The sequence below is a fragment of the Miniopterus schreibersii genome (assembly GCF_964146895.1).
Source record: "Miniopterus schreibersii genome assembly, chromosome: 1".
NCBI classification, from domain to species: Eukaryota; Metazoa; Chordata; class Mammalia; order Chiroptera; family Miniopteridae; genus Miniopterus; species Miniopterus schreibersii.
In genome coordinates, this window is record NC_138101.1 from 137,526,409 (window position 1) to 137,544,570 (window position 18,162).

At 45.3% G+C, this 18,162-nt stretch overlaps 1 protein-coding gene across 1 annotated transcript in view; it reads right to left on the reverse strand.

Moving 5' to 3' along the window:
- The window catches only part of RYR3 (ryanodine receptor 3), a 472,179-nt gene extending 454,567 nt beyond the window's left edge, over positions 1 to 17,612 (reverse strand). Inside the window, exon 1 of the mRNA XM_081119125.1 lies at positions 17,255 to 17,612. Coding sequence (XP_080975251.1) covers positions 17,255 to 17,305 — 51 coding nt within the window. The 5' untranslated portion in view covers positions 17,306 to 17,612. The remainder of the gene's footprint in view (positions 1 to 17,254) is intronic.
- Between the last annotated feature and the right edge of the window lie 550 nt (positions 17,613 to 18,162).

Consider the following 18,162-nt stretch of genomic DNA (forward strand, 5'->3'; position numbering starts at 1 on the left):
CTTTAACCACTGAGCCAAACTGGCTAGGGTGCAAAAGCTTTTGATATTGAAAAAAAATGTTGAGAATTTTGAGAACTGGAGATTAAGCATTTGCTAGTGTAACTCCAGCTTCTAGTATATAATATGTGCTCCACTTTTTCTAGCCAAAATACACCCAAGTAGAACACCTCTCCACACACTAAAATGAATGAGCATGATACAAATATCCATTCAGAAGCATGTTTCCTTTTTTCATCATCAATTCTTCACTCATCAAACAGCTTAATGAACTTTAAAACCCTGTAGCCCAGCCGGGCGTGGCTTAGCGGTTGAGCATCGACCTAGGATCCAGGCGATCGGGGTTCGATTCCCGGTCAGGGCATACGCCCGGGTTGTGGTCTCGATCAATGACTCTCTCATCATTGATGTTCTGTCTCTCTCTCCCTCTCCTTTCCTCTCTCTGAAATCAATAAAGATATATTTAAAAAATAATAATAAATAAATAAATAAAACCCTATAAACCTGAAGCCTGACTTTCTAGTTTTTATATAAATCTTTTGAAACTTTTATTACTCATGCCCCTCAGGAAGTGACTTCCGTGGGCACATGAAATTTTTAGTTTCTTAGGACAGTTAAATATTTGATGCTGATCCACTATGGAAACCCAGCTAAGAACTACATACCAACTTTATCTCTATATGAAGTAGGGAAAAAATTCACCAGCCCATGTGCTTGACACATTGTCCAAAAACCTTCTCTAAGTCAAGGGGGAGGAAATAGACTTGGGAAAGAGGAGGAGGCAGGAGGTAGGAGGCAGGAGGCAGGAGGCAGGAGGCAGGAGGCAGGAGGCAGGAGGCAGGAGGCAGGAGGCAGGAGGCAGGAGGCAGGAGGCAGGAGGCAGGAGGCAGGAGGCAGGAGGCAGGAGGCAGGAGGCAGGAGGCAGGAGGCAGTCCCTAGGCTTGCAGACCAGACGCGGTGGACAACTACAGAAGGTCAATAGCAGGGAACAGCTGCTGTTGCTCTGACCTTACATCTCCTTTAATTGGAGCCCCGGTGGCCCACACTATTATTCCAGGGCTAAACTTTACCACACTTACGTTTATTTTCAGGGAAAGACTGGAAAACAGAGAGCTAGAAATGAGGAAAGAGAGAAGCAGCTGATAACAAGGAAAAAGAGAGAAAATAACGCCATGTAAAAACAAGCGAGCGAGGGCTAAAGGAAGAGAGAATACACATGCATGCGCAGGAAGGGGACAGAGAGTCGTCTTACAGGTTACACACATCTGGATGAATATGCGCCTGGGTTTATGAAAACGCTGCAAATGATTCAGAAGCAATATTAGATCCAAAGTCTAAGTAAGACAATAATTGCACCCAGTGTAACTTCTAGAAAGGAAGGCTACACACCAATCTTAACTAAAACATGGGAAATATATGGGCTCATCACTGCACAGATGTAATGGCCCCAAGACTATAGCGAGCTCTCGATGAAAGCAAGGAGGGTGCGATCTGAGGCGCTCACTTCAATGACCCCATGCAGGCTAGGAACAGAGAAGGGCTCACCTGAAGACCTAGCACAGGGCCCAAGACCTAAAGAAAGGGACCCGAGAAGAGATAGCTGGAGATTAGGTGAAGGAAGGAAGCTATGATGCATGGCCTCTTAATCAAGCACCCCGAAAGTAAGGCTGTTGGAGGGCAGAGCTGTGATAGCAGCCCGCACGAGGGAATCAGGTGGCCCTAAATGTAGAGTTTCGTTGGAACATGAGGTATCAGATTTCAAATAAACTTACGTTTTCTCCATCTTGTTTTATTAAGCTGTTCTATAAGTGTTTATTCAGCACATGCCATGGGCTGTGTTGTGTTGGCCACGGGGGATACATGAGAAACAACAACAAAAATCCAAAGTCTCTGACTTAATCTCATACACACACACACTTCTTTTAAACTTCATGGAAAAAGGGTCATTTTCATTATAAGTTCACACTGTCTAACTCAGAATGGAACCAGCAATTTCTGAATATGGAGTCTTTTTCTAAGCTACTGGGAAAACACACATTTGGGTGTTCCAAAGTAATACTTGCTAAACACCTGGTCTAAGCCGTGAGACCTGGCAGAAGCACTGAATAAAAATAATCGTTCAGGAAATCGCTGAGCCACTGTGTGTGCACTGACAGAAACTGTAAGAAACCAAACTGGCTAAACAAAGAAGACCTTGCCCCCAGGAGGCTGTTCAGTCTTGTGAAGAAAAGGAGATTTCTCCACCCTGAAATAAAGTTTACACAACATAGGCAAGTACCAGATTATTTTGTCCAGACAACAATAATTAACGATTACTTTCTAGTCATATTCCTCAATAAACTTTTAGAAAAATGTTAAGCAAACAAGCCGAATGCATTCTGAATTTTGATCTACGTTTCCTCATTATTAGATGTGACCAAATCATAGGTCACTAAAGGGCAAGAGCCAGAGTATATGAATATGAAAGTGTTGCGTGACACCACCCCTAGTGGCTTTAGAGGGCCAGTGTGCTCCATGGACTAGGGATGGTCTCTGACAGTACAGGAGCCAACGTTTAACAGTCTGAGGTATGAGGGACACTGCTGGCACTTAACAGCCAGAGTCCTCGAGAAGGCCTCTAAGAGGGCTACAGCCCTTCAGTACTAATCAGTTTCTATTTTCTAGATGTGTTTGAAATACCTACTTCTTTTTCTGTCATCTTAAACCCCTTGGCCTGAGCAAGGTGAACCATCTTCTGTAGCTATAGAGTAGTTCTCACTCCATGAAGAAGTAGTTTAGGTGCAACATGAGACTCTTCTTTCATTTCCATTCCAGGGGCAAGGCCAGTTCCCTGTCAGTGGAGGTTCTCTCTTACTAATGATCCCAGACCTCTCAAGTCCAGTCTTTTCAGGTGCACTTGCTCAAGTGATCTATATTTGTCCTTAAAGGGCCAACCAGATTCTCAGAGTATCAGATATCCAACTGTGAGTTGAAGAGACTTTTAAAAAAAATCACCCTTACATAATCTTTATCTATATATTCTATTTTACCAAAACCATGCATACTGAATTAACATACGCATATCTTTTGAAATCTTTAGAATTACTTGTATTTATGTTACTGAGTTCTCCATTACCTAATGGCCAGATCATCTTGATTTGCTCCCCAGACAGTTTTCTTACCTCATCTCACAATAGTCTTCCCCTATACTCTAGTCTTTATAGGTCCCTGAACTTATCATATACTTTCACACCTCTGGTTTTACTATATAATGATTCTCTGCCTGAAATATATTTTTAAGCCCATTTTCCATTGATCAACACCTTACAAAATTCACTAAGTTCAAATATTTCCTCCCTTCAAATTTTCCCTAACTCTCTAATCAAAATTAACTATTCCTTCTAGAGTGTATAACTTTTACCTTTATCACTTTCTTTGTCCAACTTTATTGTTAGTTCTTTAGATGTCTAAAACTCCTACTATACTTTAAGGTCCATGAAAATAGGACTATGTGTTTTGCTCACCTTTAAATCTCCAGTTCCTAGCACGTGCCTTTCACATAGTAAATACTCAACAAATGCTGGCTGGCTGGCCAGCTGGCTGAATAACACATAGCATCTCAGCTTCCCTACACAAAAATTAACAGAGGATTGCCAAGGTCTTTACCTAGCTCCATAATGGAATAATAAATCATAAGTGAAATAATAATCATAAATGTCTTATGATCCTTTTATAAAGGTATTAGTTCTTATTTAAGTCACTGGACATTGAAAAAGACACAAGTGACTCATATAAGAAAGAGAGAGAAACTTCATCATAGTCCTTCCTACTCAGGACACTACAGGAGGAAATCTCAGAGGAAGGTTCAGAAGGACCTGTAGTTCCTAAAAGCGGACTAGGACTAGGAAAAAACAGAGAAAATATAAAAATAGAAACATGAAAGTAGTAAATAAAGTACATTTCAAAGCCAAACAAAAATCAATCCTGAACTGTTCAATAACAAACTATTAATACAATGGCTTCCCTCCATCTGTGCTACGAGTGAAGGCTACGTTTCCCTCCAAGGCTGCATGTGCACATCCAGGGAGGGTACTGGTGTCTGCTGCCTACAGTTCTCAAGAATCCCGTGGAAGTAAAGGGGCCATCTAAAGTGGTTTCTAGTTTGTATGGTACAAATCAGAGATGTGAAAAGCACACAGAAATCTTTTCCAAAGTAAAAAATAATAATAACCATTTCTCAAATAAGCATCAGTTTGCAAATACCTAGAAACACAAAAACTATAAAAATATCAATAGTCACCCAACTAATACAAATGTATACAGCAGACATATGCTTCACATATATAACTGTCCCATATCCATTTTATATTTCCATAAGGACTTAAAATAGTGCTTAAATGTGGTTAGTCCTAAGAGTCGGCACACATATATGTGATGGCAGAGCCACCCTCCTTTCTCAATTTTCACAGGCTGACTTCATATAAGTCACTGAGGCCAGAAACTGAGACAGTAGTCCCCATATCCCAAGTCTGGATGATACCATGGTATGGCTGGGTTTTTAATCTTCGTGGTAACACATCCGTCTCACCAACCATAATGGCACAGAGAGAGAAACTTAGGCAGAGATAACTCAGTGAGATAGGGATGTGGGCTGGAAGATCCACATGTGAGGATTTATTCATTCATTCAAGTATTCGTGGAGACCTACTATGTGCCAAGCACCATCCTTAGTACTGAGAATATAGCAAAGGAAAAAAACACACACAAAATTCTGGCCCTTGACGGTAGGAGAGATACAAACAGGATAAGTAAATGAAGCATGTGAGATGTTGATAAGTGGCCAAGGAGGCACTGTAGGGAGAAACAATGAACATGAGAGTCACTCCTCTATGAACAGAAGACTCTACTCAGAGTTTCACCTAAGATAATGGCATCTACAAAGTAAGACCGAGGCACAAATTCTGAAATCAGGGATGCTTGGCCTCTTTGCTCCCTGTCCTTACCTTTTAGGGACATTTTTTATGTAGCCTCTCTTGCTCCTCCTGCTCCAGGAGATCCAGGGAAAGCTACTGCAGAATGGAAGCTGCCAGTGCCCAAGTGGCCATTTCTTTTCTTTCAACCCCAAATGCCACTTTACCAGATCAAGGATTTATTCCTAGATAATCTAACAATCCAAGAGGAGGTAGAGCAACATCTAAACCCACTCCCTCACCCTCAGACAATACATTTGCCTTGGAGGATAATGCTGTAACCCAAGGGAGGATCTTCCATGTCAGAAATTCCATGCACCTCGGCATAGGATGAGAGAAAAGTCTGGGGCAAACCGGTCACATCCTCCCCCGAGGACATATTGGAACTAACACGGGGCCAGAGAGAGGTTAGCCCTAAATCTCTTTTACTCTAAAACCCCAATAAGCCTAAGTTTTCATTTTCATTTGGTTTCAGGAGATCAGATTAGTTCTGGGAGCCTCTTCCAGCCTTATGCAGCATTTGCCTTCTTCTGTGTGTTCTGGAAGCCTCACCAGGACATGAACACGAGTGACATGCACTTAGCACAGCCAGAGACCAGAGCAAAGCCCCAGGATCAGTCAACATGCTTGTCATCACCTGCAAACAGCTGGGAGTCAGGCACAGGTTCCTGTTGCTCGTTAAAAGCGTGATTTGGGGCTGCAACCTTCATGGGTTCAGAAAATCAAGCATAAATATGCACACCCACAGTGGCTAAGATTTCCAGGGAGCAGGTGGGAGAGCTATTTAGATTTTTTTCCAATTAGTTGAGTTAAAGGTTATAGTAAATAAATACTTTAAGTACATCTTCTCCTCTCCTCCCCCGCAATGGTTCCCATATCACTGAAGAGCAGCTGCTTCAGGATCCCAGGTGCCTGGGAGAAGCTCGGGCTGAGCATGAGTGCTGGGGCCTGGCAAAGGGAATCCCCAGCTACTGGGGAGTAGGCTCTACCATCAACATGTGTATTATATCTCATCCTATACTGTAGCACAGAAGAGAAATATGGATAGTATGAGTCAGTGTTCATTACAGTTCTACAAACATTACCACTTTTAATTACCTCAAAAGTCACATGAAACATTATTAATAGCCCCATTTTAGAGATAAGGAAACTGTCAGCATCTCATAGCTTGTAAATAGCTTGCAAATGATGAATCCAGAATTCGCACCCAGGACAGTCTTACCTGCAGCTCTTAACTACTCTCTTAATAGAGACCACATGTGATAATGGTATTGATAATGACAATGATAATGGTGATCTGAAAATAATATGTGGTACCAGAGAAACCATCAAGTTTAAGGTTGACAATAGGAAAGAACTAGGACATTCAACAGAAAAATAATTGGTCTGGCGAGGCAAAATTTCTACTAAATATAGTTATTTATGTGAATTGTGTACAATAATGCCTGATTATGAGTCAATAAAATATTTATGTACAAAAATAAATCTGTCAGAGTAACTTTCACCTAAATTGTATTTGATTAGAATAGTGAGCTCTCTATGAATACGTAATCAGACCTCACTGTTGCTCAGGTTCTGATATGCATGTGTGACATCGCTACAGCATTTTATACTTTACAAAGTAGGCTTTCAGAGGACATCCTTAGGGCCAGACATTACCAGGTGCTGGGCGGAAGGAAGTATTTAATAGTAATAAAATAGGACCTTGCTCTGGAGAATCTTGGGGTCTGATTGTTTCATCCTGACCTTTCCCTGTGAATTAGTTATGATTTTCACTATTCTATAGATTGGGAAACTCAGGCTGGAATAGATAAAATAGCTCAACCATATAGTTTAGTTCTCTATGCACAACTAAAATGGTGAAATGTTGCTAATTAATGAAATACCCAAATTTAGAACCAAAAGAAATCTCTCTTTTTTTTTAAGAAATCAAAAGCCCACCCATTCTCTATCATTTAGGGAAATCTCGCTTTAACTTTTTGAAGTGAGATTTCCCATCTACTTAGCCTAATTCAGCTTTCAGTGATTGAGACCAGCATTATGAGTGAGAATGAAGAGCCAATTAGACTGATTCAACTTAATCAAAAACAAGGCACTATTAGCCAGCCCATGTGCCTAGACTCCCTATATACCTGTCACTCTTCAAGGAGCAGAATATTTTAACTAAGTAAACATTTACTTCATCGAGGGAAGGGAAAATTTTTAACAGTGATTAAATAACCAACATTATCCAACTTAATTCCACGGAAATTAGAGAGGGAAAAAATGACAATGATGTTTGATAGAGAGGAGGGGGTGAGAATCAGAGGCTTGGCCCACTGTCTGCAGCAGGACCCTTGCACGACAGGGCACTAAATATGTAACAAGAATCGAGCTTTCTTTTAGGTTTATACTTCATACCTGCAGACATGAGAATGGATCAGAGAAGGTCCTGAGCCAGATCTTTACAGTGGGATAACTTTGTGTTGCTGAAAACATAGCGAATTCCCAGGAAAGCAAATTTCCACATTTAAAACACAGGTTGAAAAAAAGTCTCCCAAACCAAGGCCGATGAGTTGCTTGAGTTTAGAATTCTCCAAATCATGTCGCCCACCCAGCAATGCGGGTAATCAAAAATTGCTGAAAGAAAAGTCAATCAGCATTTGCATCAAGAGGCTTTGCAAAGTAGGCCCTCTGAGGACTGACCTGTTAGTCTGTGCTCTGGAGGCCATGACCATTCCAGACTCCTTCCCATTCACAAGCCTGGTCTCCTAACAGTTCAGCAGAATGTCGGGGACCAAGACCATGGAATAACCACAGGGTATTTGTCCCTTTGTACTTTTCAACTATAAAATGACATTAGTGCAATGACATTTGGAGTAGCTAGTGTGACTAATGTCAATGTTTAAACTGTTGAGAGAATATTAATAGCGAATACATATTTATTTTATTATTATTTTTTTAATATATCTTTATTGATCTCAGAGAGAGGAAGGAAGAGGGAGAGAGAGACAGAAACATCAATGATGAGAGAGTCATTGATCAGCTGCCTCTTGCAAGCCCCCGACTGGGGATCAAGCCCGCAACCTGGGCATGTGCCCTGACCAGGAATCAAACTGTGATCTCCTGGGTCATAGGGTCGATGCTCAACCGCCAAGCCACACCCAACCGGGCATGAATACATATTTATTGAGGACTTACTATATGTTTGGCACTCTTCCAAGCACTTTATATGGGTTAACTCATTTAATCCTTAGAACAACCCTTTGAGACAGGCAATATTATTACTCTCATTTAATAGGAAAAAGGCACGGAAGTTAAGGAATGTCTCCAAGGTCACACATTTTAGTAAGAAAATGTTTATACCATAGAAGTATGAAAAATTTAAACTAATTGTTATAAATGCCTCTGAAGTGACTGATGTCCTTGTTACCTCAAAAGGAGACTCAGTTCCCTCTTAACCCTCAGCCGGTGGAGGCATTGAACGTTAAGATGTCTTATTCACCTATATAATACTCTGGATAACTTGTCCAGGGCCAGGCATAGCAAAGTTGGTCAATAAATGTTGAATAGGTACCCTGCTTACTTTAAATTTCATATCTATATCCATATGACAATTTTAAAGGGTATTTAAAAACTAGCACAACCTAAATACATTTTGATGATCAGGTTTATCATTTATTAAACCCATTCATTTGTCTGCCTGCCCATCTCTCTCTTATACACTGTGATTAATGATACATTGTCATTTACATTGACATTTTCATCCAAGGACCTTGATGGGCATTGTGGGCCTGATCCTACTCATAAAAATATTCATGCATTCTAGGGAGTGCATTCGCTCCGAATCTGAGGCTTCATCCAAGGCTGCAAACTGGCAGGCAACTCAGAATCCTGCTGCAGATGTGTTTTGCTTGGCTGGCAGTGTTTAAGAATCTTGTTATTTGAATGTGTAGACCAGGACCACCTTTCTTTGCAAAAACAGGGCCCTATTCACACATTTAGTTACCTGCCTGGACCCAAAAGTGTTTGTTTGTGAGCTTTCTGACCTATAGGTACCTAGGGATTTGAAGTCCACTGAATTTAACACCCGTGTCCCTGGATTTTTTAATCTAAGGCTCATGCTTCAGATTGATACGCACCTTTTCAGGCAATTGGGCGACTAAAAAACCTTTATTCCAAGCTACTCTCTCCATATATACACACCTACTTCTCCTGGAAGAAACTCAGAGTCCCTTCACTCCCATTTTCGAGGCATCTCTGAGATATAATCATCATTACATGATTTATAAATGGATGAACTAAAACCCAGGGAAGGACAGACAATCCGGCAGATACCTGGCAGTAGAAATAGAGCAAATGCTTTAGCTCTGAGTTTTACCCACTTGACTGGATGTTCCCTGTTATGTTTTTCATCCTAAAATGCTTCTTGCAAAGAAGTGAGATTTGTTCAAGACATCACTATGACTTATCCTTGAACCTCTTTTTTCTAGCCAGCCTGAACAGAAGAGAGGATGACTTGGAGGTGAACCACTGCTAAAGTTCAGAACAATAGCCACATGTCCTCCCGAGGAACAAGTGAATGATAGAGATGGAGAGGTTTATGAGGGGCTCACACTCCTCCAGGAGTAGTTGACTTGACCTCTTGGATTCAGCTTTTGTTCAATGGGGAGCTGTGGTCAACTGGATCTCTCTTACTGCCCTAGAATTATGTATAGTCTGGACCTGCTCCAGGGCTTAGGTGTAGCAGTTCCAATCAATACTTCTTACACTGTGGACACTCACGTGCTGTTGATGGAGAACTTTCCATTTCTTCCTGTAGTCCCACTGACTAGCTCTCTCCACTCGGGACCATTAAAGAACTCAACTGCAAAATCATTGGAGAGTAAATGTCAGGCCCTGTCACTGGTCTGCTGAGAAACCTGTGCCATCCAGTAAGATCCTTTCCTATTTGCTGTATTGGGAGATATGCAGCTCTTCTTGGCATTCTCTCTTTTTTGCTGTAGGAACTGTGCTAAGTTGGTTTCGGGGACTCTTGATCATTTGCTTGAGATGCAATGAGCAACACGTCAACACATATGATAACTGATAGTGGAGTTTTGCTGCTGAAACACTTTTCTACTTCAGGAAGGCTGCACCTTAGTTCTCGCTTTGATGCAGAGTCACTTCATCTTATAAAATCTGAGACTTTCTTTTTCTGATTGTTGTCTACAATTCTGAATTATCTAAAGTGAGATATTTGTGAGCACCAGTCCTGGCTACAAATTGTGCCCTTCCCAGTGCCTACCATGAGGCTGGCTACCTTCTCCTGCATAGCTCAAGGACTCCTCCCCTCTGATCAAAGGTCATAAGCAGATAAAGATGGAGTCTCTATGGCACCCCCCCCCCCCAGAGCCCAGACTGCTCTGCCCTAATGCGTCTTCTGCCCATCCAGGGTTCTCCGAGAACCAGTGCAGAGCTCACTTAGGCTTGCCCCTCTCGGTAGTACTCCCCAGTGCTCTTATCTTTCACCAGTTCAATTCCTTTTCCCTCAGGAACTGGCTCTGCTCAGTTGTTAATGATGCTCATCATTAATGGTACCTGCTGAGGTAGCAATTTTGCATTTCAGTATTTAATAGAAGGAATTTCTCGAGTCATGAGTCAGTGCTTTATCCCAAAGGAAGACCAAGGAGAAAGAGAGCCTCTGCACACAGGTCCCACCGACATCGATACCAACCCAGATTTTTATTCTTACACTTTCCTTACAGCTGTGCCGCCCTGCTCATCCCTTGGTTGGTTCCATACCATGAAATAACATAAACTGAACTCGGTAAAGAAACTGTTGGTGGTCGGTAAGATTCTGCACAGGAAGCAGCAGCTCTGAGTCCAGAGCTCTCTCCTGCCTCCTTTGCACTCTTCAAGCAAGCAGCAGCACGCAGACATCACCCCGATAAGATGGCTCGTGAGGTGGCCTCTTTTGGGGCAGCGAGTCCAATAAAAATAAGACCTCATTAAGCAGACAAGACCTGAAATCAATGCGGAGTTCAATGTCTAAGGAAGTGGAAGGTGAATGAAAAAGAAAAAAACACACAGAAAAACAGGCTCTGGTGCCTCAGTGTCTCCTACCTGTAAGGCGTGTCCCACCTAAAATGACAAGAGCCCAGCATATTCCTGCAGAGTCAGCAATGTGCCCCGAGCTAGAGAATGTGAGGAGAGAAGGCACAGCTCTTTTGTTTTTAAATACTGCATCATCAGTCTCGGTGCTGATCTGAACTTTGTTTTCTAACAATCAGGAATCAGAAATGACATAAGGAGGAAAAAATAATAATCTTGGCAACTCACGAGGCCCAGCCCTGTGGCAGGGTCAGGGTTAAGGTGCCAGCACTTTCTCTTCCCTTGCTCTGAACTGAAGAGGTGCTATGACGGCAAAACTCACCGGAGCAAGAGAAACTGCAGTGGCTGGAAATCTCTTTGTCCCTAAAATACCCCACTGACGTCCAAAGAGGAGCACGGCTGAGAGGACACCGGTTCGAAGCCCTGAAGACGGGACTTGGCTCGCTGGGTAGAAGCGGTGCCCTGCAGCCTCAGCATTGGCCGGGCTCCCACCACAAAAGCATCTGCCTCACCCAGGTGCGGCGACAGGAACTTTGCAAAGGCCCTGACTCCCTAAACAGATGGGACAGAGCAGCAAAATCCCTGGGGGGAAAAGCAGGGTTGGTTTACAGGAAAGCTGGCCCCGATTCTCTAGGGGAAAGGAAGAACGGGCTCATAAAAGACATGGGAGGGAAGCATTGGGAGGGATAGCTCTGAAAGGAAGAGATATGGGGTTCAATAAGAAAAGGTGGTCCTATGGGAAATAATTGCTGCAGCTATTTTCTAAGAAGACAAAACATAACTGAGTGTTCTGTTTGGGGCCTGGAATCCTGGGGGCCTATGTGGCCTCTTGAAGGCTGTTGCACCGACTGATGTGCCTTCTCCATTAAGCCTTGTAGTCAAATTGCTTGAGAACAGTGGGCAATTGTAATTTCCCAGACAGATATACTGGGGTTGGACTAACACTGGAGATGACCGAACGACTCTGAGATGAAGGTGAAGATCTGTAGCAGAGAACATAAGAGAGAAAGGAGAAATGGCATACTGTTTCAACAAGACCCCGTCATGAGTAGGGTTATTTCCTAGTGCAGGGGAAACGCAAAGACAATTCCCTATGAAACGCACCCTCTCCTCTCATTGGGGGTATTGCTGAAATTACCATTGCCTCTCCCCACATTTTGTGAAGCTATTAAAGCGGGTTCCATCTCCATACAGTGGGGCAAACGAAACTTCAGTTTCCTTCAGTGACTCGTTCAAGGTCACAGCGAACTAGGGCTAGAAAGAAGAATTCCTGACTCTCAGTTCAATTTTTAATTACATCATTCTACTCCCACTGGATAAATCTTGTATTATGGGTACCTTAAAGATAGAGCTAATTTAGAGGACTTAAATAGATATGGAATTATGGGGAATGAGCTAAGAAGTATTGGTGTCTGAAGACACGGGACTTCTGGGCCTACACAAGAGACCAGTACAGATCACTGAGGAGGGTGCTAGGTCAATCAGAAATGAGGAAAGTGGTGGTGTCCAAAGCAAAATCTCCTCAAGTAGTCAGGTAAAGGAAAAATTAAATTATGAAATAAAATGTCCTTCCCAGGAACAAGTAAAAACAAGTGATGACAAAGCAAGCAAAAGGGGAAAATAAACACAGGCATAATAAGATCCATTTAAATACAAATCCTTCAAAAATAATCATCGGAGTAGTTTCCTTTCCAGATAAAATCCTCTCGGCCTTCAGATAAACTGTAAGAAACCTGAGAAATATATTTTCCCTCTAAATCAATATTAGAAAAGGAATAAAGAATTGTTTTAAAATATATATATATACTTCCCTTGAAGTGTCCTTGTCCTGCTTAACAATCATATTAGCATTAAAAAAAAAAAAAAGATGCACAGACATAGACAGACCCACTTCAGCTGCAGACCTGTTCACAGCCTCCCGCCTCTTACACTGGGCTACAACACATCCACATAGTTCCAAGTTCACAGTCACCATCATCTCCTTCCCTGGGGGCTCAGCAGCCTAAAAGCTCTTAGGACAACACTGGCCATGGGCCATCAGTGCCTTAGAGGTATGAGCCACCACCCCTGGTGCTGATGTGGCCTTTCTGACGCAATTTAAATACTCAGAAACCTAAGCATATACGTTCTTTTTTACAGGCAAAAGGAAAGAAACCATTATTTGTACAGTTGATCCTGGAAAATATATGGAGTTTGTATGATGCTGTCTTTTAAATGCCGTCTTTTAAAGGTTAATTTCTCTGTGAGAAGGACCTAGCTTCCTTCTCACATCCACGGGGGCATCCCCCTGACAAGGAGGGGACATTGGGTGCCCAGCTACTCTGATATAGCTCTTTAATAAGATGAGCTCTCCGAAGGCAAGGGAAAGAGTCTGAGAAGGGCGGGAAGTGACTTTGGGAGGCTCAGAGTGTGGAAATATTGTGAGTTTTCTCATTTTAACCATCACACTAATTCAGTAGGCCAGCTCTCCAAAAACAGACAGCTGGGTATATGGGGCCTGCCTTCCAGCACTCCCTCCCTGACTGCTCAGTGTCACCTAGAGCTGCTGTGCCTGAAGGAAGAAGTCACTCGTGTCCACCTCCTCCCCCCGCCTCCTCCAGGGAAAAACTACCAGAAGCATGACACTGGCATCCCGCAACTGTTACGTAAATGACTCTGCTGAGTGACGAAGTGAGCAGTAATCTATAAACTACCAAGTGACCGTTCACTGTCATTCCAGCCTGGGACAACGTGCTCTGGAAGGGCAGGAGCTCACATTAGTGCCGCAGCTTAAATGCAGGGATTTGTCCTGGCCACCCTGCAGAGAGGAACCCAAGACGATGGCAGTGGTCCTGATTCTCAGCCCGAGTGCCTTCTTGTTCCTTGAGAGCTGCAAATTTAGATGAAGGAGGACAGCTTTCTACAAGGAGGGCTAATGAGGCATCTATGAGCGATCTCTAATAGGAAATAGATAGAAACGAATGTCTACTTCACTTCGAGTTCTGTTTCAATTAACTTTGCGGTGAAGAGGGGTTTGCAAGGGGAAGGCTGTGGTATTTAAAAAAAACACACCAATAAGCTGAGGCTTGGAGGTTTTTCTTTCTTTCTTTTTAAACAGATACTCTCATCTGAGGGGAAACTGGGGGGAGAAAACATCTTCTGCCTGGCACTCTCAGAGCATGACGCGGCGCCAGCTCCACCAACTGTCTGGAGATAGAGTAATTGTCACTCTTCTCACTGTAACTTCTTGCTTTCAGACCAGCGGCTGGCAGGTTTATCTGCTTCTGAGCAGCTTCGAAGCCACGTCAGTGACACTGGCTACGTCAGCAAGAGCAATTGGAAGGGAGGCTGATGCCACTGCTAGCAGCAGTGGGAGGGCAATTTTTAGCCTTAAATAAAATTCTTAGGTCTGTTTGTCTGGCTTACTCTCTCTCATGGACTTGAACGACTGCCAGTGATTTCAGAGACCAGAAGAGAATGAGTAGTCCTACACAGCTGTGTTATGGTCTGGAGTGCAGGAGCATTTAGTTAACATGATCTGCCTCCACTTCCAAACCCCTTGTGTAGCGCCTGCTCCCTGCCTAGGAGAGGACAGGCTTCAAATGTCCCAAAGGATGCAACCAATGTGAGCATCACCACCTAGCAAGCGTCTAAAGCCCCACGACACAGGCTTTACAGACATGACTGCAGTAATTCGGGCCCCTTTCATATCATCGATAGGTCTAGCTGCTTGCATTTTTGTCACCATCATAATAAACAGAACACCATACCCAACAACTTGAGGATCCTCAGCATAATGCTATTCAATAGTCTGGTTTTTAAAAATAGGTTTAAAAGCCTCTGCTCTCTGGAATGGCAATCCTGTAAAGTTCATGGTCGAAAAGACAGGGTTCTATCATATCAACCACCTTCTGGTCCAGAACAACATTAAGGTGAGGAGGCATCACATGACTAACATATGACCAAAATGCTTTAGAAGACACTGTTTTGGGAAAGAAAGAAACCCTAAGGTAAAGGTAGGTGGGGGAGTTCAGACTGAAATAACTTCTTGAACCCAGGCATATTCCAAGGTGAGAAAATTACTGTGCTAGCACAGCCCTGTCATTCCTGAGTCCCCTAAAAGCAGCAAGATAAAGTAAAAATTTTGTGCAGATCAAAACTTACGGTGATTGGGTTCAAAGAAATAATTTTGTTTTGTTCATGGATACTGAAGGAGAGTGTCAGAATTCAGAAAGCAGTGGGTTCCATTTCAGTATATTTTTAAGACTCTAACCTCTGGAATAATGCTCAATGCCAGCTCTGTAGGAGTTTAATTTATCGCTATGTAACAACGATTATCAGTAACTTGCTGAGTAACCATGGCCAAGTCATTTGATTTCCTATGCCTCAGTTTCATCACCTATTTTCTTCCAATAAGCCTATTTCTCTCCAATAAGCCGACTCACTCTGATCTCTGAAGCAGGATGCCCAAGACACGAAAAGTTTAAGAACCACTGCTCTACAGTAAGCCGTAGCTACAGGTGTACTTAAGAACAGTTACACTGCCCCACGGGGAAGTCAGTGAGGTGGCCACAGAAGCCAAGAGAAACCTGTGGGACCGGGGTCTCAAGAAAACCACCAGGATTTTGCCTTGATCCTCTGGGTCATCTAGTCAACCCTTACCCTAGGTGTCAGTAAGGGAATTTTTTCAATCAGTAATGCCTAGAAGATCATTAGGAATAAAAAGAAGAAATGAATGACTGAGGAGGGCACAAGGCAGGGAGTACCTGGGCTGCCACACATCCAATACACGTATTAGAAGGAAAGCCTAGGAATTCCACGGGCGTTGGGGTGCTGGTGGAGGAACAGGCAGCTTTGCAACAAAAGGGCTGTAAACAGTGGCGACTGTGGGGCAGTCTTGGGTGCACTGTGAGAGGGGCGGGTGGGGTCTCGTTCTGCAGATCAGATGGCTAATCCTGTAGTATCAGAGGGTGGTGGGTCCTACTATATCTCCCAAAGGAGACCCAAGTCCCAGCTCTGACAGAGGAACCATGTTTGGAAGAGAAACTAAAAGCAATTGTAAGGAAGCGCTTCAAGAAAAAGAAGGAATGGTCCAAAAGATGGACAAGAGCTAAGTTATGATCTTCAGAGCCCAGGTCAGAAGAGTGGGCGAAAAGAAGAGAGGGAGAGAAGGGGAAAGAATTCCATTCTAATTTGGGAGAGCTAGACAGCACATATAAAAGGTTCTAGCACAGAGCGATTTACAGTTTACAAAACATAATGACATTCACTATCTCATTTAATCTTTATCACCCTGAAAAGCTGGTTATATTTTCTCCGTTTTACAAGAGGAAATTGAGGCTAAGAAGGGCCGATTATGCGATTTCTCAAGGTCACCTGGCTGAAATCAGAGCTGAGGTGCACCCCAATTCCCCCCACTCACCTGGTTGTCATTCACCTTGAAAGTCTTTTCATTAACTCCTAGAGGGCAAGGTTGATGTGACTACAAGAGACACCTCCCCCCCTCACTTCCCCTAAAATCTGGGGCAGAGCAGCGCCCTCCGGTGCCAGGGAGGGGACCTGAGTGACGCCGAGCCACAGCCCGGGGTTTCCCTGTCCTGCAGGGCTGAAGGAGCCGGCAGCAGAAGCCAAGGCTCTTCAACTCCAGCAGTCAAGTAACGCTCCAGCAGCAGTTGCCTGCTTGGGGCTTAACGTGCAAGGGGCAGCGCTGGGTGAATTTCCTTCCCAGCGATTCCAGGACTGGGACCGAGCGCCTGCGCCCGCTTCTGGCGCCGGGCTCCCCAGGCTGGCCCCTGCCCCCGCACATCCCTCCGGCGGTTCCCCAGTGCGTGGGGGCGCCTCCGAGGCAGGGGGCTGCGGTGCGTTGTTGGGGTGACAGAGCGGGCCAACTCTGGGGCGAGATCTTCCACTTCTGATCCTTCGGGTCAGGGCAACCACGAGCAAGCCCTGGTTGGGAAGTTTGGGCACCAAAGGTTTCAGATCAAGTAGCAAGTTGCCAGGAGAGCGGAAGAGGTGGAGGTGGAGGTCTGGGGTGGGGATGGCGGCAGGGGGGAAAGGGGCGGGCAGGAGAAGGAGCCCCATCCCACGCAGCCCCTCGCGGCCCCGCGGGTGGGTGGCTGGTCCGCCTCTGCAGCCCACGGGTGCGGAGAACGCGCCCGGCACGGAGCACCCGGCACCGCGGCGCAGCGCAGCCCCTCCTCGCCGGCTCCGCGCTCCCCCCCGCGCGCCCCCCGCCTCGCCCCGCCGCGGAGACTCACCGTCCGCAGGAACTGGATCTCGTCCTCGCCGCCTTCTCCCCCTTCGGCCATGGCTCCCGAGGCGTCGGCGCTGCCCCAGCCTCCGGCGCCTCCGCTTCCCCAGGCAGCCGCTCGGCGTGCGCGGCTCGCTGCTGCGCTCTCCTCGCCGCCTCCTCCTCCTCTCCCTCCTCCTCCTCGGGCTCCTGGCTCTGCTCGGCAGCGCCGAGCTAATCCCCGACCATATAGGGAGCTGGGCTAGCACCCCACTGCACTGCAGAGCGCCAGCGCCAGCCGGGCAGCCCGCCTACCCGCTCCCCTCCAGCCCCGGCCAAGTGCGCCGCGGCCGCCGGCCTCGCGGAGAGCGCAGCGCCGGGCGCGCGGGGCGGGCGGGGCGGCGCGGGAACCCGGGCGGGGACGGCGGACCTCCCCTCCCCGCGCAGCGCCGCGCCGCACACTCCGCGGAGGCGCACACCTCGTGGCGACCGGAGGGTGCCACCTACCCTGCTTTGATCCACAAACAAAGGCCAGTTGCTTGGCTCCAGCGCACCGAGACCGAGCACCAAGCCTCCGGCGTTGCCCACTTCGCCCTCCCGTGATGCGTGCCTGCGTGTGTTTTGAACTCGAATGCCTTGTTGCGACGAGCGCCTTGGAAGGATGAGAGGGGTGTGCCTGTGGTTTTCCGAGAGGCAAGGAGAAAACGGTGCAGTGAGGGTGTCTACCCATTCGTAACAAAGTTTGCTACTCCCTGAATAGCCCCCTTTCTGCACCTTAAGAGAGCCCCTTCCCCTTCAATGTCCAATCAGTACGTTTCACCAAAGCCCTGGATTGTCCATTGTTGCTGGACGGAGTAACTTTTCTCTGTACCTTAGGAAGCTTTGGAGGCCAGGGGGCATCAGAACCCTTTCTCTCTGCCTACCCCCCATCTCCTA